The sequence below is a fragment of the Syngnathus acus genome, chromosome 12 (assembly GCF_901709675.1).
Source record: "Syngnathus acus chromosome 12, fSynAcu1.2, whole genome shotgun sequence".
Lineage (NCBI taxonomy): Eukaryota > Metazoa > Chordata > Actinopteri > Syngnathiformes > Syngnathidae > Syngnathus > Syngnathus acus.
In genome coordinates, this window is record NC_051097.1 from 1,906,816 (window position 1) to 1,930,115 (window position 23,300).

The 23,300-nt window shown below is 40.4% G+C and overlaps 1 protein-coding gene across 3 annotated transcripts in view; it reads right to left on the reverse strand.

Moving 5' to 3' along the window:
* Nucleotides 1–268: 268 nt before the first annotated feature.
* The window catches only part of tln1 (talin 1), an 84,838-nt gene continuing 61,806 nt past the window's right edge, over nt 269–23,300 (reverse strand). For 2 of the 3 annotated variants that reach the window (XM_037265764.1, XM_037265763.1), the window contains 21 exons: nt 21,763–21,944; nt 20,370–20,502; nt 20,039–20,140; nt 19,780–19,950; nt 18,847–19,095; nt 18,321–18,440; nt 18,059–18,205; nt 16,963–17,129; nt 15,217–15,400; nt 13,682–13,807; nt 13,066–13,182; nt 12,400–12,585; nt 11,895–12,002; nt 11,456–11,458; nt 7,242–7,347; nt 6,898–7,022; nt 6,507–6,632; nt 5,889–5,951; nt 5,622–5,804; nt 2,509–2,634; nt 269–1,534 (listed from right to left, as the gene is read on the reverse strand). In XM_037265764.1, the coding sequence (XP_037121659.1) occupies nt 1,400–1,534; nt 2,509–2,634; nt 5,622–5,804; nt 5,889–5,951; nt 6,507–6,632; nt 6,898–7,022; nt 7,242–7,347; nt 11,456–11,458; nt 11,895–12,002; nt 12,400–12,585; nt 13,066–13,182; nt 13,682–13,807; nt 15,217–15,400; nt 16,963–17,129; nt 18,059–18,205; nt 18,321–18,440; nt 18,847–19,095; nt 19,780–19,950; nt 20,039–20,140; nt 20,370–20,502; nt 21,763–21,944 (2,859 nt within the window). In that variant the 3' untranslated portion in view covers nt 269–1,399. The remainder of the gene's footprint in view (nt 1,535–2,508; nt 2,635–5,621; nt 5,805–5,888; nt 5,952–6,506; nt 6,633–6,897; nt 7,023–7,241; nt 7,348–11,455; nt 11,459–11,894; nt 12,003–12,399; nt 12,586–13,065; nt 13,183–13,681; nt 13,808–15,216; nt 15,401–16,962; nt 17,130–18,058; nt 18,206–18,320; nt 18,441–18,846; nt 19,096–19,779; nt 19,951–20,038; nt 20,141–20,369; nt 20,503–21,762; nt 21,945–23,300) is intronic. The other variant, XM_037265765.1, reaches the window with a different exon arrangement.

Below are 23,300 nucleotides of genomic sequence, written 5' to 3' on the forward strand. Positions count from 1 at the left end.
CGCTTAAGTTTTAAATATGCTGCTGTCAAGGACAGTGTACTTCCATGATCATTGGGGGCCACATGGTGCACAGGAGGGGGGGGGGGGAATCTCTCTCTCTATGTTTTGTGACATTTTAAGACATCCATTCAAATGTTATGAAAAGATGATCAAAAAGAAAACTGGCCAAGAGGCCAACCAATAGCAACACTGAAGGACGTCCATGCCCCGCTACATTCGGAGCTAACTGACACTATATGTGTCAATGTGGGCAAGAAAATGGAGATAGTGCCAATGAAAACTGTTTTTATTGCATAGACAAAGCTTTTACATTATACCGCAGTGTGGTATTGTTTTACATCAGCATTATATTTATACCCATGTCACAATGTGAAATAATGTCTTTAAAAGTACAGATTTTTAAGTAAGCAGTGGTGAGTTTAAATGATGCTTAATTACTGAAGTGAATAAGTGCATCTGGGGATAAATGACAGGCATCGGAGAATGTATTAAATTACTTGATACATTCTGTTGAGAGGCACTTTCAAAAATAATTATACACTGTGAAAACTAGTGATTTAACATTTGTATCTTAGTACAAGTAAATAATCATGTAATTTAAAAAGAATGCATAGACAGACATTCGTAAACTATACTGACAGGGATACCTTACAGTAGACTGTCATTAGTTATGCATCAGACGCAATACTTTGGCAAAGGTTCAATTAATCATTTCACATCCAAATAGTTACTACAAAGTTAAATATAAGGCCTCCAGGTTTTTGACCAGTCTGTCAAATATAATCCAAGACTAAATACTCCCATTGTTTAATTTAAAAAACTATGTTGTAAAATACGAATGAAGGTAAAATAACAAATAATTTGCTAAATCTGTAAAAAATATATTTTTCCCACACTTCCATTGCAGTCTCACTGCTTTCATTTCAAAACTATTAATATTGCAAATACTGTCATGTGATCGTGACACATTTACACATTGACCTCTTAAAAATGCTTTCTCACAGAACATTTGCATAGAGATTTTTGTACAAAGCATAGATTGTGTTTACTTTCAACAGTCTAAATTCTAAATTTGAGATATGAAGGCAGGAGTTTGACTTTTTTTATGAAGGCACATGGCATGTCTGTAGATCATACAATTAGAATAATAATAATAAAAAAACTATAAAGTGAGCCCAATAATTTGAAACGTAAATAATCAAATAGTACATAAAAGAAAGCAAGAATACCTTGGTAAGGATTTAAGGTATACACATCAATTTCTGTATCAAGGTTAATCACTGGTATTACAACACATTTGACTTTGACACTTACAAACAAATTTTGAATAATTGTTTTGGAATTAGGGTTACCCCTCCTCCTGAGGATTCCGTGGAACACCATTGCACCAGTGATTCTCTCACTGTTCCTGACCATCTTCCCGCAGCTCTGAGGGTAGAAACTTATACTGCTGTTGCCTGATCATCGCTAGCCTCTTCCTGGCCTCATCCAGCTCCCTTTCTTTGCGAAGCATTTCCTCTTGTGCAGCGATGATCTGCGACGCAACACAATGAAATCTCATTATTCAACCAAAATAACTTACATGTAAGGTTTAACTGATGAAGATAAGGACTGACAATATGTGAATACCTGTAAAAATTCTAGATGGATTATTTGTGTCTGCTACTAGTCACTGGGACAACATGAATGAATGGAATCCTGTCTTGTGATTTGATGCGGCTGTGAAACCTTTTTGATTCTGATTATGTCAAGAATGTGTGATGACAACCAGGTGAGGAGTACAGAGAAGATTGTGTCTTGCCTACAATCAATCATAGTCGGGGGAGGGAGTGTCATGCTGTATGGATACATGAGCACTCCAAGAAGTGACTAAATTTGTGCCCTCCGAAAACATTGCTATATTCAACATTTTTGGCTGTTACAAATGTATGTCTGATGGCTCAATGTCTCCATTACAGCACACCTGACCTCTTCCTAACTAGGGCTGTCACTATGGAATATTTTCAGATTCGATTATTCCATCAATTAATCCAAAAATCATACAATTTAATCTTGCATAAAAGTGTCTTAAAAATTCCTTTGTTTCCCATATCCTGTTTATTAACAAATTAGTGCTAGTTTTTTTAGTATTGTTTAGTGGGTAAAAGCTAACACAACAATTAAATAATATCACACGGAAGGTATTATTGTACTCAAACTTTTTGATTGTGTTACTGGTGCGGTGATTGTTTAAAAGCAGATGTTTGCAGTCTCTTTTCATGAATGACTACAAAAAAAACAATTAAGTTGAAAGGCTACCATTAAGTAATTTGTCCAATTTTAAGTTGAAAAACAGGTATAAATGATTATTCAATTACTAGAATTGGTGTTTATTATTTGATAACTAATTATATGTAGATTAATTAATTCATTTGGAGCTCTATGGCTCACCTGTGGAAGACCATCAATTGTTCACGCTGACATTCGATCGTCAATTGGAATGAGTTAAATGTCTCTCGAGCGACTAACCTGAGCAATACCTCCGACCATCTTGCTCTTGACCACCACTGCTTGGTCATCCTGAGCATCAAATGCTGCTTTCTGTGCTGCCTTTACCAGGTTATCGGAAGCTCTCTTCACAGCATTTCCAGCAGCCTACAGAAACACATACATTGGTTAACACAAAGTCCACATACATTGGTTAACACAAAGTCCACACCACAGGTGGCATCTAAAAAAACAAAACAAACAAATCGTATGTCTACCGCAACTTTTAATGAAGGCCATCTGTTTTGATAACGACGTACTTTCAGGGAAATTAGTGAACATATTTAAAGGTTAGTCTCTTGTGAGCAGCAACTCCTTAAAGGGAAAGGGACCAACCACTTTTGCTCTTAGACTTGAAAACCATAACAAGAGGCCTGGATATGGCTGTAAAAGGAAGAAGTGTGGTCTGGTATACTGCATTCAAAGCCAAACATTTCTCTCATTGGTTAAGGAAGTGGAGCTTTCTCCTTTTGTGGCACTGTGGGCTGGAGCAGACGCTGAGCTAGCAGTAGATGACAGTCTTGAATATATTATATAATCATTTTATTTCATGGGCGGCTCGGTGGAACACTGGGTAGCACGTCCGCCTCACAGTTAGGAAGGTGCGGGTTCGATTCCACCTCCGGCCCTCCCTGTGTGGAGTTTGCATGTTCTCCCCGTGTCCGTGTGGGTTTTCTCCGGGCACTCCGGTTTCCTCCCACATCCCAAAAACATGCTTGGTTGGCCGATTGAGTTCTCCAAATTGTCCCTAGGTGTGAGTGCGAGTACGGATGGTTGTTCGTCTCTGTGTGCCTTGCGATTGGCTGGCAACCGGTTCAGGGTGTCCCCCGCCTACTGCCCGATGACGGCTGGGATAGGCTCCAGCACGCCCGCGACCCCCGTGGGGACAGAGTGGTACAGAAAATGGATGGATGGATGGATTTTATTCCATCCGGGTTAGAATGTTACTGTTAATCAGACCCTGACATGAACTTTCAACAGCTGTAGGCCTACACTGAGGTTTCCTCTCTAACCTAGGAGGGTCACAGTTCAACAATAAAGCTGGTGTCAAGAATGAGTTGACGTGACTGTTACAAGAATTTTGTCACAGCTATCATAAAACATACATTGACTATAAGAAAAAAGTTCAAGTTAAAGTCCCAATGATCGTCACACACACATCTGGGTGTGGTGAAATTTGTCCTCTGCATTTAACCCATCCCTGTGTGATTTTGATCCATCCCCTGGGGGAGAGGGGAGCAGTGCGCAGCAGCGGTGCTGCGCTCAGGAATCATTTGGTGATCTAACCCCCCAATTCCAACCCTTGATGCTGAGTGCCAAGCAGGGAGGAAATGGATCCCATTTTTATAGTCTTTGGTATGACCCGGCTGGGGTTTGAACCCACAACCTTCCAGTCTCAGGGCGGACACTCTACCACTAGGCCATTGAGCTGGTTATATTCCAGTACAGGATGTAATACAGGATGTAATTCACCCTTTATCCAATGGTTAGACTCACACCGGGCCAGTTCGACCACGTTTTGACGTGATTCCCATGCAGTCCTGTCACCCAGTGGCATAGCACACTGGGCCGTATATCAGTCATGCTTCATAGAAAAAAGAAGGGGGAAAAAAATCATTTTATGTAAAATGTTTTAAACGACAGCCTTAAAAGATGGGGAGATTAGCTTTAAAAAGTGTCATTGCAAAGTGAAGGGACAAGATGCTGCTAATAGTGTAAACATAGGTCAGCGGGCTAATGTTTCCAGTTCTGGGTGCCATTGCTTCTTGACTGGTGGATTGTTTCCAAGATCTCCCTAGACATAAACGTATGGGAATTACTGGGGTAGCAGCTGCAGGCCCAGAAGAGGAGGGGGATAAGCCACCGCTGATTGGATCAGAGAACACGAGCTGGCTGGAACTGGCTGATATGCACTCAGCTAAGATACACAGTCATAAATAAATATAACATTTAGAGGTGTTTGCTATGACAGGAGATAGCTGCACTTTCAATGTCTTGGAAGTAACTACAGTTTCAGTTTGACAACTCAGTCAGTGGTACTTTGACTTCGTGCCACTAAGTGCCCCAACCCCAGAGAATTTGAAAATAAAAACACTTAAGCGAAACCTCAGTTGACTAGTAAGTAGGTTTAAAAACATATTTTCAGTTTAGTTCATAGACTGTACTTCCCGACCTCCACATACAACCCTCAGTTTTGCTTTCTCTCACAAACCTCATTTGCTTGTTGCATCACATATTTCATGTACTGAAATCCCCCACCCCCACCCCCTCGGTGGGGAAAGTGCAAGTCATTGTGATATTAGTAAACTTATTTTTTTTAAAGAATGTAACCTAACCTCCACTAAAGATAGACAAATGGACACTTCCTACAGCAGCCAGCACCTGCTGTTCACAGTGTAGACTCAAGGAACGAGAGTTACAAAGCGAGGTAGCTGCCATTTACTGTCATGCTATTTAAAGGCACAAATGTACTACAGATTATGTGCGTGCGTGTTGTGTGTGTGTGTGTGTGTGTGTGTGTGTGTGTGTGTGTGTGTGTGTGTGTGTGTGTGATTTGAGTTACGCATGTGGTGCTTGAGCAAATAAAACTTGTACTTAAACGCACTATTGTATATTTTAGATGATACTTTTCCCCACTCCAGAAAAAGTATAATTGTATTGGAACATTAAATTGAGGTTGTGTTTTCACCTTTCGTTTTCTCAAAAAAAAAAAGAAAAGAAAAAGGCACTGTCGGGGTCCATCTTTGTTTTTACAACATACTGTAAGTGGGGGACACCTCCCAGAGCTAAACACTGCACATGTAAATGCTGGTGTATGTATTCGCTGCCAAATTGCTCTAAAATGCTCTCCCCACTAGCCACATTCATGATCATGTAATGTACTTTCCCAAAAAAATAAATAAATACCTGGACCTTAGGTGCCAGGCCAGATAAATGATATACGTATTCCGATTTTTATTTGAATTTTTTGACTTTTTTTTTTGGTCCACATTTCCATGTAAATGGTCACCATCATTAATCCTGCACTTTAAACCCGGTTTTCAAAAATGACATGCGAGGGATTACCACAGTACATATTGGCATGCAGCTCTAACCTGAAGCCTCTTCATGGTCTGAGAGTCTTGGTCAGCCTTGACCTTGCAGGCCACCAAAAGCTGAGCAGTGGAGGCTGCCACCTGCTTGGCAGAAGATATGAGCTTCTCCTCACTTGCGTGTCCCTGAACCGCTGAGTTGGCAGCCTCACAAAGATTGTTGGTAGCTGCAGCTACCATTCGAGCCTGATGAGTCAAAGGCATCGGCATGTTATAGTTGGCTCGTATATTCTTTGCTACAGTATTTAAAGCTGGATGGAGAAGACTCACAGCAGAAATCAGACCCTGAGACCACTGTCCATCATCCACTGCATTGGCTGGAATAGCTCCCACCTGTAAATTTGTAAAAAGCATCAGAATGGCATGTTATTATAATGTTTACTTGCTGAGCAATGAATGATTGACCAATCGAAGTTAATATTAAGCTTTTAAAATAGAAAACTTAAATGAAGGTCGATTTTAGGGCATATGAGCATGTTGACGGTAAATTCAATTGAGAGGACAAAAGTCAAAATGAATAGAAGTAGCTTTTTGGTGGTTCACAGAAACAGACATTAATTGCAAGGTGTCAATTATATAATGCGTACCGACATGAAATAACTGCTTTTCAAAAAACATTGTTTAATTACTACTACTACGACTTACTACAAAAATGAGTTTGCCATTAAGACTGCATTCATCGAAGGAGAGCGTTTGGTGGCCGGGCCTTTACCCGGTGGGTGGGTGGATTGGATGGATGGATGGATGGATGGATGGATGGATGGATGGATGGATGGATGGATGGATGGATGGATGGATGGATGGATGGATGGATGGATGGGCTTTGTGTAGTGAGGTGCCCACATACGAATTTTCATTGTGGAAAGTAACATGTTGCGTTAGCCATACCTTTCCTTGAGCCACCAGCTCCCTCTGTGCCGCTGAAGCAGCTTTGACGAGAGCACTGGTGGCGGCGGCAATCGACTTGGCGGCCTCTAGAATCTGCTCCTCAAAGTTCAAGCTCTCATCTGCTTCCTGTTTAAGGAACGGGAAACCAACAGTCAATAAACACATAATGTGTGCAACAGCTGCAATGAGCTGTGAAGCAGTTGTTAAAACATAAAGGTGGCCTCATTTGGCAAAACTACAGACAGGGGTCAAGAATAACAAGATGAAAGATATACATACAATCTGTCACATTATTTTTTACTACTACCACCACTACCACTACTACTACTGCCACTAATAGCTAGAATAATGATAATAGAAATATTATTATTATTAATACTGCATAAAAAACCTTGGGTTTGGTCCTGGGTCTCAGCTGCTCCAGTTTCTTGGCAGCCGCTTCAATGGCTGCTGCTGCTCCAAGCAGCTCATTCTCAGCGATAACAGTAGGATCTTCAGGATCCACCCATTCTGTGCCTACAACACAATTACAATGTTTCCAGTACTTTGGAAGACATGGTACTAGCTTCCACCAACTTTACCAAAACACATTGTATTACACTATACAGCTTAGTAAAGGGATGCGTATATTCAACTCATTCAAATGAAAATTTTTTTTTTTTAAATATGTAAAGAAAAACAAGTAATCAAGTTACATTATATGACCATTGTGTTTTTATGTGCCGAGTACAATACCTTTCATGGCTTCTGCAGCCTGGATCAACTCAGTGACAGAGCCTGCAACCCTTTTGGAATAGTTGGCCAACTGCTGCTTCATATCATGTGAGGGCTTCTGGATAATCTGATTGAGGGGGTGAAAAATAAAAAAATATTTTAATGTATCATTCACATACTGATCAATCTGTAATTTTGCCTTTCTTGCATGATTTTCACACAGTCATTTGCGCAAGTACTTTTTCTATCATTTAATTTGTATTTAATTTACCGAACAACTCATTGCTGGACTATCCTGTGAGCTGTTCGGTTTATGCTTTGTGTGTTTCACCAGTGTTCTCACACTGGGCAGCATAGTATTTTTTGTTATTTATTTTAATATTCCCTGTTAATTCTCTGATTTAATCATGACCTCAATCATTCAAGACCTCTAGTATCAGTAGCGCCACATTATGGAACTTCTACCATGCTTCTGTTCACAGTAGGTTGGTTGTTTTTTGTTCCCCGCTATATTCCGTGGCTATAAATATCAGTACTCCTTTTGACGATCAAGATACATGAGTCAACAATGTTACAATGTGTAAACCTAAATGGTGTAATATTTTGCTCACTCATTCATTAAAACATTTATTATTTATCTGATTAAGCAACCACGTCTTCAAACATCATCTTCCTTTAGAACAACATGCGAGTTAACACCCATCAAACAGACTATCAATTTGTCAATTTGTTTAATTCAGTTTAAAAAATATGTCAGGGCAACTATACTTGCAGCAGTGATATTTATTTGACTTTCCGTTGGTGTCCTCAACTGTCCTACATGCACTATTCAGGTAGGAGAAGTGTCTGACAGCTGCAAAGTATTAACTAGGCTCAGCCACTACCCGGCTCAGATGTGTTGTCATGACAAGATAGAGGTGCGGACGCAATAGTACAGGAACGCATGCAACAAGCCAAACCATTGCAAATGCCAGCTCGCACACAAACTCACATGTAGTACACAAATAAAGTAACACTCTCAAACTGAGATGAAAACATTTCTAGGGAACTCAAAATCAGTTATATACCGGAAATTCAATATGTAAATTTAATGTCTCTCTTTAAGTGATGAGGATAATTATGCTGACGGGTAAGATCTCTAATACGCCATGAGCTCCTGAAAGGACATAAACAAAACATAAACCACGTTACTAAGCAACATGTTGAGAACCTCAGGGTAATTCTGTTCCCGAACCAGATTGACTGGATGGAGACAATGTGGTTAATCCATTTCAACAGTCTGGAACTAAAGCACGGACTCAGCTCACATCAATCAAAACTCCTACCACGCGACCACAAATTTTATGTTCAAATTAATTTATTTAAGTGGACGTAATTATATTTTTTATCAACACAAAAAAGCCAAACTGAACTGATTTACTAGGCAGATCTAAAAGAACTATAAGATTACCTGTTTCTAACGAACCATTCATAAACGAAGGTTAAAACATCTATCCGTTCATCCATCCATCCATTTTCTAGACTGCTTATCCTCACAAGCGTTGCGGGTGTGCTGGAGCCTATCCCAACTGTCTTAGTAGGTGAGAAACACCCAAGACTGGTCGGCAGCCAATTGTACACTTAGACAACGATTCACACTGCACAATCAGAACTAGGGACAACTTGGAGTGGTCAATCATGCAAGTTTTAGGAATGTGGGCAGAAACTGGAGTACCCGGAGGAAACCCACGCGGGCACATAATATGCAAACTCCATACAGGAAGGCCAGAGGAAGAATCAAACGCTGAACCTCAGAACTGTGAGGCGGACATGCTAACCAGTGTATCACCGTTTTCAAAACATTTATTATCTAATCTTGTATGGACTAATGTAAGAAGGGGACTCCCTCTTGGTGGAATTTTCAAAAAAAAAAAAAACATGTAATTTGTGACTAAAAGAAACCTTGTACAGATAAATAAATCCACGAGAAAAGAATTTTTGACTAAACTACCGTATTTTCACGACCATAAGGCGCACATAAAAGCCTTTAATTTTCTCAAAAAAAAAGAAGGTGCGCCTTTTAATAAGGTGCGCCTTTTGTGTGGACCAAATTCAAAAATCTGTAAAAGTTGTTTTGTGTGGCTTCCGTATTATACAGGCGTAATATGAAGACCCGATGAACCAATCAGAGGACATTATGTTTTACGTATATAGATCGGGACAAAAAAAAATAGATGTAACATGTAGAGGAGTACGCACCTTCGCCGCCATTGGTAAATAAATACTATCGTTTGTGCAAATCTGTAAAGTTGTTTTGTGTGGCTTCCGCCACACAAAGACATAATATACAGGCACCCGATGAACCAATCAGAGGACACTATGTTTTACGTAGTCGGGGCAGTAGACCAATCAAAGGACTGGACGTGACACCGCCATTGGTAAATAATACTATCGTCCGTGCAAAGTCGCCATTGATAAATAAATACTACCGTTTGTGCAAGTCTGTAAAGTTGTTTTGTGTGGCTTCCGCAACACAGAGACGTAATAAACAGGCGTAATATGAACCATGAACCAATCAGAGGACATTACGGTTTACGTAAATCGGGGCGGTAAACCAACCAGAGGACTTCACGTAACACGTAGAGTACGTAGCTCTGCCACCATTGATATATAAATACAATCGTTTGTGCAAAGAAAACAGCATTAGGACCCTCTAAAATGGCATAGACAGAGAGACATGCTTACGAGGCACAATTCAAGCTTCCTGGAAAGCCAGGATCATTGCCAAAGAGCAACGTGACAACGACAAGAAAATGACGAGGGAAATTGGCATGTCAGATGTCGAACTTGCACAACTGTTTAATTTGGATACAGAAGATGAGGACTTGGACGGATTTGTGTATGAATATCGATTAACAATAATGTGAGCACAGTCGAGTACATGGTTAAACAGTATAATAAAGTACAACCGAACTCACTTTCTTGCTCCCGTGACGTTTTTTTTTTTTGTTTACCGTAAATCATGCGCCCTATAATGCGGTGCGCTCTATGTGTGTATTAAATACAAAATAGACCCCGTAATTTAGTCTGCGCCTTTTAACCCGAAGCGCCTTATGGTTATGAAAATACGGTACATGACCTGTTCAACATCCTACACTGCCTTTCTCATGAATGATGTTTAACTTGCACTTTGACTCATTTGGCTATGGCGGGTCATATATTGAATATAAAGTGTAATTAAGAAGTTACAACTTGAAGGATTATATTTGATCATTATCATTTCTCAAAGATCTCTTACATTAGTGGGGTTAAACTTTGGTTCCATGTCCAAAAGCAGGAATAGTCTGACATCAACAAACATGCTGTTAACAGACACGTCGTGGATATTAACTACCGTAATTTTCGGACTATAAGTCGCGGTTTTTTTCATAGTTTGGGTGGGCGGGCGACTTATACTCAGGAGCGACTTATATTTGTTTTCTTTCCACAAATTTTTACTTGATCATTAACACATCACTTACTTACAAGTATAGTTGACCACTTCACATGTTATTTTTAGTATAGTTGATCACTTCACATGCTTTGATATCTTTATCTTGAACATATTCAAAACATGAAAAATAGAGAGAAAAAATCAAATAAAGTAATTAACACTTTAAAGCGCCATATACTCTGGACATGTCCTCTGTCACCAGGATGACATAAAGGACGAGAAATTTGATCGATGGATTTAATGATTTGGAGTGACACAAATGGTTTGATAATATTGTTGTTTATGTGATAGTTATTTAAAATATAGTTTATATATCGTTGTATGGGCCTGTGGAATAATTTGAACTGCAGCGCGGCACACGGCATTGTTGACAAAGGACGATCGATGGATTTAATGAATTGGAGTGACACAGATGGTTTTATAAACGTGTTATTTATGTAATAGTTTTTTTTAAATAACTGAATGTTACGTCAGGCCCGTTCTCAGCTCCTCGTTTGTGTTTGTCACGTTAGCATACCGTATCGTTTAGCCTGTTGTTGCTCGTTCATGTCTGTTCTTGGTGTTGGATTTTGTCGAATAAATTGCCCCCCAAAATGCGACTTATACTCCGGAGCGACTTATATATGTTTTTTTTCACATTTTTGGGCATTTTATGGCTGGTGCGACTTATACTCTGGTGCGACTTATAGTCCGAAAATTACGGTAAGTGGATTTCAACCGATGCAACTCACACTTATTCTATTTAGACATGTTGCATACTCACCGGCTATGCACAGATATCAACGAACCACAAGTTTAAATACAATAAACATTTGCATAGAATGGGGAAGAAAGAAAGCAAGAAAGAGAGAAAGAACAAAAGAAAGACCGAGAGAAAAGAAGAAAGAAAGAAAGAAAGAAAGAAAGAAAGAAAGAAAGAAAGAAAGAAAGAAAGGAAAAAAAGAAAGAAAGAACATTATTAAACAAATGATCTTCTGCAAGACAAAAAAAGGGTATATCTGAAATCACTCTTGAGCCTTGGGTGATTTTGACCAAAACTGAATCAAAAGTATGTTGACAATACACCAGGGAACTATAAAATGCAGAGACATATTTCCTTTGCAACAGAAAAAATGTATTTTAAACATGGAACTATGAGTCTTTACAAATATATCCCTCTAATCCTTACAGAATCAAGGCAAAGGTTTCCCATCCCTACTTACAACTAGCACATGCTCCAGGAGTCCCAGATATCCTGTTGCACATTCGTTTCCATAGCGCAGGGCTCTCGTCCGGACCTCCTTATTGACTTCCGAATGGTAGGCAGCTTGCTAAATGGGAAACGAAAAGAATCAACAGTTTTAATGACCGACAGTTCAGATTCAAGTGATTAAAGGGCATTAAGTAGTTCAGAGGAAGGAAGGAAGGAAGGAAGGAAGGAAGGAAGGAAGGAAGGAAGAACAGAAGGAAGGAAGGAAGGAAGAACAGAAGAAAGGAAGGAAGGAAGGAAGGAAGGAAGGAAGGAAGGAAGGAAGGAAGGAAGGAAGGAAGGAAGGAAGGAAGGAAGGAAGGAAGGAAGGAAGGAAGGAAGGAAGGAAATTAAGAAAGAAAAAGAAAAAGAAAGAAAGAAAGAAAGAAAGAAAGAAAGAAAGAAAGAAAGAAGAAAAAAAAAGACAACTGCCACTTTAGCTAACTTTCCAAATCACCCATATGAGGTTTTTCAATGACCTTGCAGGAGTGTAGCATGTCAGCAATGGCCCTTCTGCTAAGATTAGCAGTGGCAATAATGTCCTCTTGGCGGCAAGAGTTCCCAGCAGCCACTGCCTTAGCTGTTGCCATGGTGATTCCTTTAGTCATGCGAATGAACTCCTCAGGTGTGGTCGTCTTTGCTGGTGGGTCTGAGCTGCTGAACGTCTGTCATTTATCCAAAACACAGGCGTAAAAAAGTGCATTCTTTAAAAATAGAAATCAATTTTTATGGATGGTAGCAATTAATCAAACCCATTAATCTAACCTATTAGGATCATGAGTGTGCACGGTTTTTTGTGCATATAAAATTTGGAGGTGGCCCTAAAACCTCTGATGCCATTAAACTGCAATAAAATACATGCTAAAGACAGAGAAGCATGATTTGAACCAGTGGGTGGTGAAGCAAACGTGTAAGAATTATCAAAATGGTCAATGGCCTCAATTTGAGCCATGAAAAAATCTGTGCTGCATACAGTATTTTTCTATACTGTATTTACCACCAGTTGATTGTGTTTTGAGATATAATTAAGGAGCAAGCTAGTCAATGCTCTAAATAGTTTCTTCTGGTTTTCAGGGAGAAGATGGCAGATGCGCATAAAACACGGACAAATCAACATTTCCATTTTCAAAGGTGTCATTACTAACAGCAAGCTCCTGTCTGATGTGTTCAATAGTGGCTTCCAAAGCTCTGGTCCCCTTCGTGGCTTCATCCTCAACAGCCTTTACCGTCTTCAAGAGCGATGTAACATTAGTCACCATCACCTGTTGCAGACCAAGATTATCATATGGATTAAAAGGTCAGAAAGAAAATACCAGTCATGAATGCTAGTAACCAAATATCTCCATTTCATTCCAGTGAACACAGTGTCACATCATTAGCAGCCAGGCAACTTTCTGTCTGAATTGAATCTTACAGCACTGAGGGCTGAGGCGTATATCAAGGTCCCAAATAAGTAACTTGCATGTTCACTCCAATACATTGTGTGTGCTGTCAGTAGACATATAGTGGATTATCAACTAAGATTGCAATATTTTATGAAGATGCCAAATAGCTGGCAATAACTGCATGATCACTCACTAACATGTTGCATTAACTGTTGACAACAGGTGTAAAGGTGGTGCAGACCATAAAGAAAAGAGGGTTTTGCATTTTAGATAGTTTTGATGGTTATCCCAACTGGGAGAGCACCATAAGTCTAGTAGTAAACCTACATTTATGACTGTGCATGTCTCATGTGTGAATGTGGCTTTTGTCTTTTACCTTGGCAGAATTCTTAAGATGGAGCATGCTGGGATCATCATGAGGTTTGCCTGCAGCTGCTTTGGTGGTGCTGATGAGGTTGCCCAAAGCTTTGGCCACATCTTTCACTGCATTGATAAGGACCACCTGTGGAGTCAACAAAAAAGATATTTTTTAAGTTACATTTTCAACATTTCCTACTTTATATTTTAGTCTTTTGTTTTTAATATGGTTGTGTTTGTTTTACCATAACTACTTATAATTTGTAGCTCTAGAGCAGGGTTGGGCAACTCCGGTCTTTGAGGGCCAGATGTTAAAAATGTTTCCCTTCTCCAACACACCTAAGTCAAATGATCAGCTCATCAGCAAGCTGCGCAGAAGCCAAATAATGTTCATTTGAATGAGGTGTGTAAAGAGGAGAGAAATATCTAAGGGTGTATTCAGACCAGAAAAGTTATTTAGTCCGCAGACCAAAAGCGGACTTAATTTTTTTTGTTTGGTACGGTTCCTAGTCAGACTGTACATTTTGCAAGTGAAATATACACATCCACGCTTGTGACGATCTGTGCTCCCATTGAACAGCAATGACCAGGGCGGCACACAGAGCACAGACATGGAGGAAAACATGCGAGTCCTATGAGCTGCGTTCCTCCTCTGCATATTTGTGCTGTTGGTTCGGATCTACGCTGTTTGTATTCACACCTGAAGCGAACCGCACAGAGTTCGTTGGTAAGCGAACCGAAATCCACTTGAAAAAGTGGGTGTCGGTCCGTTTCTTTAATCCGCACCCGTATTCGTTTGCGTGGATTCACACCCGCACAAAGTCCAGACCAGCGTTACAATCGAACCCTGGTCCGTTTAAAGCGGACCAAACAGTCAGGTCTGAATACACCCTAAAACATGCAGGATTGTGGCCCTAAAGGGTGAGAGCTGCTGCCCGTCCTTGATGTGGACCAAAGTAACAGCATTTTAAACTTGCATTTTGCCGCCAAAATCTAAATTCTGCTTGACCACTGAAATGCACTTTACTTAAGGACCCACTAGGCTTCCTTCCTAGGTTAAGGAATAGCAATGAATGGTGCTGTTCGAGAATCAATCAGTACCTGTAAAAAAAGAGCACTTTACTTTTTTTTTTTGTCTATTCAGAAATACACATTGAGCGTGCGCCGGTTCACTAGAAGAAAATTTCCTGTTCAATTATTCAGAGTACCCCAAAAATAGAGTGAGTGGGTACACAGACTAGGGACACGGTGAGCCAGTGCTGGCTGCGTTCAGAAATTAACGGGAGCGGAGTGCATTCTGTCTCTTCGAACACACTCTCAGAGTAGTGCACGGTCAGAGTAAATTTCCAAACACGCCCTCTGCCTTGTTAACTCAGGTAACAAATGTATATAATTAAATTGGCACAAGGTCAGAGGTGATTGTACCTTCTCAGTTGCCGTCCCGTGCCACTTCAGAGATAGGTTCCCCCAAATGAAGGCAAACGCTTGTACAGAAAAACACTGCCCGACTGATTTATCTTTTCTTAAGACTGATTTATCATTACTTTCACACACCTGAGTCTCTGGATCTTCGGAACCAAGGCTTGCAGCTCCGAGTTTGACCACATCAGCAAGTTTGGTAATGGTATGCACAGAGGATTGGGCAGCCTGGGCCAGTTTTTCTTGACTGGCTCCAGCACCAGATACTAAAAGTTTGGTGTCCTCCACTAGAGCCTTAGCCGTCTTTAGGATGTATTCTCTGCAGTTGGTGAAACAAAAAGTCAGAAGCCTAATACACATTACAGTACTGGTATACACAATATAATTACCGAGAGAGAGAGAGACACAGAGAGAGACAGACAGAGGGAGAGAGTCAGACAGAGGGAGAGAGAGAGACAGAGGGAGGGAGGGAGAGAGACAGAGAGACAGACAGACACAGAGCGAGAGCAATAGAGAGAGAGAAAGAGAGAGAGGGAGAGCAATAGAGAGAGAGCAAGAGAGAGAGAGAGAGAGAAAGAGAGAGAGAGAGAGAGAACATTGTCTTTTACAGAGTGTTATAAAGATATTGTACATCAATAATTTCTGTTAAATATAACATTTTCAATGTGGGAATAAGGAAAATGCTTTATACAAATATTAATTTGCAAAAAAATAAAGGTCAATCCAGATTTTCTGCATATATTAGCAATAATAAAGCTGAAAATTGAAGACAAAGAATTATTGGATATAAAATTACAGCTACTCTAATCGTGTTGTTTAACTCGCCAATAACACAAATTCATGACTCATTTGTTAAACTACACCCCAGTTCTCGGGCCGACTTTAGACCATATTAAATATAATACCCAATCATTTAAATAAATTCAAAATAAATCTGAACAAAAAAAGGAGGACTAAATTCACTTTCTTGTTCAGCAGATCATTTAGGTTTTCTCATCACTGTCATAATATTGTTATATAGTACTACCACAAAAACAAAGCGTAATATGTAATACAAACCAACTCCCTATTGTACCTCAATAAAAAGAAATAAAATAAAACCGCAAAATTTGAACTTCCTAACTGAACATTCTAAATTTGGAGAATTGGCAGCACATGGTCTTCACATTTATACGATACACAATCCTACATAATGCCACTCTTGCTATTTTAAAACAAGGGAAGCTCTTTGTATGTGTCATCCATTCAAAAATAGTATTGTGACTGAAACTACTGCTCACGACTAAAACAAGTCAGAAAGGGTTCATCGACTTATGACACCAAAAATTGGTTGGTTATAGCTGGCTGAACTACGACAATTCTCATAAAACTTTAATTTGACCTGCTTTATTACTGTCACTAACTAGTGCTTCAGCATGATCAACTCATGTGGAATTAACATCTCAAATGGTTTGAGAGCATTCTCAGCAACCGACCTTTAGCTTCCAAGATAACGGGAATGCTTGACAAGCCCACACAGTGAGCTTTATTAGAGACTACCTCCAGAATTTGGGAGTGGTGAAGAACGAATGACCTGCCAGCTGTCCTGACCTTAATCCCAATGAACACTTGTGGGATCAGCTTGGGTGTAGCATTCATGATCAAAACAAACATGTTGGCAGAGTTGCAACAATTGCTGGTTGAAGAATGGGCTGCCATCCATCCCACAATAATGTGTGCCCAGGCGGCTGACCAGCATGGAAATGAGGTGCCAGGCTGTTGTAGCTGTGTATGCTACGTCAACATACTAATGAGAATGTTGAATGAATGAATTTTCTTTTGAGCTCATCTTCCCCAGGGCATAATGTACATTTTCCCCCCAAGATGAAAAGTGAAAAGGACCTGTGGTCTGCAAAGGTTTCTGCATTCTCTCTGTTTAGTGTCCCAGCAGTGGCAAACATGATGGTGGTGTCAAGATCAGCGATGATTCCAGACACAGCGCTGGCTGCAGTGATGCAAGCCTGGGTGCCACGGTTACCTGCCTGCAAGGCTGCCAGTACATGAGAGACCTACAGGAAGACCAATTAATTAGCACTGTTACAGAATTCTGATAAACCCTACACACAAAAAGCAAAGTATGATGCTCCACCTTTCATCTGAAATTTCAGGATGAATCTAAAATGTTCCATAACCTTTACAGATGAACCTACAATATTTCATCTGCTGTTGGTGAGGATGTTAAAAAACTGTATGTAACATTCCCATACAATACCAGTCTCCATCCATCTGTATTGCTTGTCCCCACGGGGTCGCGGGTGTGCTGGAACCCTGAACACCCTGAACTGGTTGCCAGCCGATCGCAGGGCACACAGAGACGAACAACCATCCCCACTTGCACTCACACCTATGGGCAATTTGGAGTGGTCAATCAGCCTACCAAGCAAGCTTTTGGGATGTGGGAGGAAACCGGAGGACCCGGAAAAAAACTCACGCAGGCACGGGTAGAACATGCAAACTCCACACAGGGAGGGCCGGGGGTGGAATCGAACCCGCACCCTCCGAAATGCTAACCAGTGCGCTACAATACCAGTATACAAAATATAATTACAAAGGTATGTTAGAGTTAGTATTTTAATAACATCCAATTAGTTGATGCGAGGAATGAGTCTTTAATATCGTTTGCATTGGAAAAATGTCCTTACAGTTATGAGAGATGTCAAATGTTAGCAAGAGTTCTGTATGTAAGTTCCAACAGTTTGCATGGAGCGAGGGAAAAGGAACACTGCCTTTGAAACCATTTCTTTGCTTTGCATCTTTGTACTTGCAGCTGGGTAAGTTTTGGTATAAAGACAGAAGAAGCTCTTGGTTAGACTGCTAAGAGTTCCACTGGATAACACATCCAATTTCTTCCACTCAATTTTTCATTCTTCTATTGCAAAAATGTATTTAGCATTGACTAGAAAACAAGTACAAGTACATACGTACATACAAAACTGACCTTTTCTGAGACTTTGCGAGCACTTTCAATCAGTTCCTTCTTGGTGAATGAATCATTGGGGCTGCACTGCAGGGCTCCAGCTTTGGTCACCAGACCGGTGCAGCTGAAACCCAGTTCACCCACCTGCTTCTTTATATGAGAACCAATCTGAAAGAAACCAGAAAAAAAATAAACTGCTATATTGCTGTACATATAAATCGCAGACGATAGTGGAAAAGACACGTATATTCCTAAAATCTCAGCTTTGGGTGATCAGCTTTACCTCATCATTTTCTGCCGTTATAGCTGCATATTTGGCCTCATTTGCCAGATTCCCAAACTCATTTGTCAGCTGATTGGCCAGTCCGCCAAGGTCATCGGGGTTTGTGTTGGACTTGGTCACCTAAAATAGATGATACGTTTGTAGATTTTGTTCAGATTTTAAGCAAACAACATGAACAGTTTTTATTTTTGAAATGATGCAATTAGTCTAGAATTTATTTTCTCATAAATGTAATGTGCAAGTGGATGAAAACACAATTAGTGTAATTACTCTCGATAATTCGAAATATTCTCATTTAAAACACAGATTTAAAACACATATTGAAATTAAAATATTGTATTCACTCATTCAATTACAAATTAGGCAGGAAGAGCATGATGATTATTATACACACTACAACTCACTCGCCAATGTTCAATAGTGAAGTTTTGCAGTAAACCATTGTTCTCATGTCTACTGATACAAACAGGATGGAGCTTTCCTTTTAAGTAAAATTATCAGTTCCATATTGACAAATAGTTCTTACCATCTCCTGCACAGAGACAGCAATGGCCTTGGCCGTCTTAACCATTGTTGTCTGGTAGTCCACAAAGGTGCCCTCAGGTTCAAGTGTAGGCGCATCTTCCATCTTATTGATGGCATCGTTGATGGAGTCCACCATGCCACCCACAGCGCCAGCCGCACTGGCGGCCTCAGCCAGAGTGGTGCCCAAATCATCTACTGCTTCTTTCATCATCTGTACGGATTCCTCCAGCGCCTCTTGCATGTGAGCTGCCTGAAAAAAAAATACTTATTTGACTTCATGATTCTTAAATTGTGAATTAAACTATTTGTATAGGTTTTATTTCATCCAATTGAATCTAAATGCATCTATAGAGCACATTTAAAACGAGTAAGCAAAGTGCTGTACAATTCATTAAAAAAACAGAATACAAAACAAATGAACATAAATGGGAATTGCTAACAGCCACTTTGATAATATCCACATTCACTCCTTTGTTCTTGCCCGTTTCCTCTTTTCATACATGTTTAGATAAAAATTTTTTTATTGACACTCATGTTTGTAAGTATGTGGTTCAATAATTTAAGTGGCCCTTTAAAACACCATTTCATAAGAACAAAAGGCTGCAACGTTTCTCTGCTGCGGCGAGTTACCAAGATTGTGAAGGTCAGTCACTACTAATTGCTTCGTGAATGTCCAGCTCAGTCATGTTGCTCTGTTTCTGGCAGACCCGAGGGACACTAATTGCGGCAACACCTCCCTTACTTACTGTCATAAAAACTGAGAAGGTTTATTCAAGTTTTGAAATGGGCTAAACAGTCAAGCGCTGAGCACAAACTGGGATTATTTTGCGATTTGATTGATTTGACACCCACTATGTGCACGTCTGTTAAAGGTAGCATTGGTCTGATCTATATAGTATAACATATCACATCCACAACTGTTAATGGGGGGTACCTTGGGGTTTCCTCCAGCTTCCTTGGCAGTGTAGAGCATCTGCAGGGCTGATTCTGTTAAAGTTTTAGTTTGGTCTAAGACGGCCATCTGCTGTTGGCTGCTAAGGATCTTCGACGCCGTGCCTATAGCTGCCATTATGAGTGGTTCAAAGTAACTGACCATTTGAGACACCTGTTGAGTGAATGAGATTAAAACAGTTTTTGGAACATAACAGCAGAATAGACCAAAACAAGAGCTGAGTGGAGCTCAGTCATCTTACCTTGTGGCCCAATTGTGAGGCCTCAGAGCGAGCAGCCACACCAACTGGTTCTATCAAATTGCTAATCTCATGAACGGAGGCAGCCATCTGCTCATGAAGGGCCTGCAAAACACAAACACGGACTTTATAATCAACCATAGTCAATGCGAAATTGGTGGAAACTAACTGTTTTATCATATCATAGAAAAGGACCCACAAATAAAACTTTCACTTGCGAAACCAGTCATACCATGTACAATCTTTTGTCTTTCGTATTAAATATTAATATCACAGGCAATGCAAAGAATACCAGTAAAATGTTACCCAGAGATCAGATACTATTTGAGTTTACCTCCATAGAGATATCTTCTCGAGGTGTTAATTGCTGGCTGATGGCAGCAAGAGAAGCATGGTCAACCTCACGGATGCAGCCATTCAGAACCTCGATAGCATCGTCACACTCCCTCTGGCCAGGAGCCTTTTCTCTGTTGGATTCAATTAAAATTGATAATTTGGACAAAAATGGCATCCATGAGAACAGTTCAAGGGGAAAAAAAACACAGCTGACAAAAAACTCTCATATTTGCAAATAAACATTACCAACACCTGAGACTTTGATGAAGTCATTTCATAAAAAAATAAAACATGCCAGTGGTCAAACACGGTGGTGGTGACAGTGTGCTGGTCTCAAGCTTTTTTATTGCTTCTTGCTGTGATTAAATGAACAATACCAGAAAATCCTGCAGGCGAACATGCGCTCGTCCGTTAATGCCCTCATCAAGGACAACGACCCAAAACACTCCAACAAGAATATCTCGGAATGGCTAAGAAAAAGTCTTTAGGCATGGCCAAGACACACTGTGATTAACCCGGAAGAGCTGAACAAAGTGTCTGGAGATTAGGAAATCTGGGTTTCCCTGCTAAACCTCCTGTCCCAGCAGCATGACGTCAGGGAGGGAGGTATGTTGGGAGGCATGGATTGATCCAAGGATAGATGGATGGCCAGACGGACAGCGTGGCCAAATCAAAGGGCACAACCCAATTGGCATTCTGTGGTAAGGCAGTTAATTTTTGAAAACCCCGTCTAATTTGAAATGATTCTGTGAAGAACTGTAGGACAAAATTCCTCCACAGCAATGAAAAAGATCCATCACCGCCATCATAGCTAAAGTGTGGTGGAGTTTGAGTTTTTGCCTTTCAAGGGTTAAGATCAGAGGATGTCGTTAATGTTTGTCAACTGTGGGCATGTAAAGCCCTTTGAGACGTTTCTGTAAACAAGAGGTGTAAAAATCAATTTGACTTAACTTGAGTTTGACAGCAGTTATTGCTGCCAACGATGTGTACAACCAGGTGTAATTAATTTTTAACATAAGTTAAAAACAATTTTTAAACAAACAAACAAACAAACAAACAAACAAACAAACAAACAAGCAAAAGAACAAACACAAATTTAAAAAATCAATTTAAAACTGCATTTTCTTGGTTTTGTCTTGCAACATTTTTCTATCAAGCGTAAACCCTTAAGCCAGTGCTTCTGAAATAGTGGGGCGATACCAAGGGAGGCGCGTGTGACACCAGGGAACATGCTCTTCTTTTGGCTGTACTAGATTAAAGGGTAATTAGACATCCACTGCAGTAGGTGGGAGCACTAAATGTTTTGGGGTTTTTTGTGAAGGGCACAAAAATGCCTTATCTTAACTACATTTTGAGATAGTAAAATCTGAACTATTTGTGGGAGATTATACCTCATGTTGGTTATGAGTTTCTTGATGGAGTCAGATACAGTTCTCGAGTGTCCTGCAAGCACAGACCACTTGGGAGGATCTTTGGGGTTGACAGCCAAAGAGCGCGCAGTCTGGATGAGGCCAGTGGAACTTTCCAGCATAGTCTTTGCTGCAGCTACGATGGGCTCCATGGCAGCGTGACCCTAAAGATGAGAACATTTAAAGTTAAGGGTACTAACGCATTAGCTTCTGGAAATTTGGTATGGAGACACTTGGTATTCCCAAGCATTATCAGATCAAGATCCAAATTAAGAATTTAGTTTCTGAAGATCAAAATGTACTCAAATATATTGTACAGTCAAACCTCGGTTTTCGACCACAATCAGTTCCAGAAGGCGGTTCAAGAAGTGAATCATTCGCGTTCCGAATCAATTTTTCCCATTACAAATACCGTATTTTCCGCACTATTAGGCGCATTTAAAAACTTACATTTTACTCAAAAAACCACAGTGCGCGTTATAATGCAGAGCGCCTTATATATGGATCAATTGATGAATTTGTTGATCCATACTGGTTGTACACAGTGCTCTGCCAAAATGTTTCAGTGCGTTTTAGTACGACTAGTAAATTACAAGGTCGCATCGCTTCCCAACATTACGGCAACTGTGGTCAGGGGGCGTCACCGAATAGCTGTTGTACCCGCGAGGCTATTTCATTTCAAAATAGGCTGCTTAATGTTTCGAGTAAATTTACGGATTGATATGGAAGGGAAACATAGGTAAGCAGTACCAATGTGTTAGATCACACTTTAGTCAGTTCCGATCATTTTATAGGAGATCGTTTGAGAAACGCGATTGTTTACACTTTGCTGAGGCTCATGGGGGTCTGCGAGCTGAGGCTCAAGGGAGTTTGCGGGTGGCTAATGCTATAATAATAGCTGCTATACGCACAAGGCTATTTCATGTCAAAATAGGCTGCTCTGTTAATGTTTCGAGTAAATTTACGGATCGATATGGAAGGGAAACATAGGTAAGCAGTACCAGTGTTAGATCGAACTTTAGTCAGTTATGATCATTTTATAGGAGATTGTTTGAGAAACGCGATTGTTTACAGAGGGCTCATTGGTTATTGGCTAGTGCAGGGGTGGGCAAACTACGGCCCGCGGGCCACATCCGGCCCACGGGACCGTTTAATCCGGCCCGCCAACCCTGAATTAATTGTATTATTAAACTTTTTTTTTTGTCATTTTGCCTGCAATGACTGCGTTTCCCCAGTAGATGGGGAACCGCTCGCCTGCGCATTTACTACCGGAAGCCGTGTCAGAAAGCTCGGTGCACACTCACAAGTGCGTGTACGTACGTACTCAGTAGTACGGACATGGCGCACTCGCGCTCTATTTGTATCAGTCCCGAATTTAGAGCGTGGGCTGTGACGACAGCATTCTTGTAATTCGCTCGCTGAGCTTTCAGATACAGTTTTACGCTAAAGCCACCCACAAACCTTCCCCTGGAATCCTTCCATTAAAATGAGTGGCCCGAAGAAAAGAAGTGAGTGCCGAA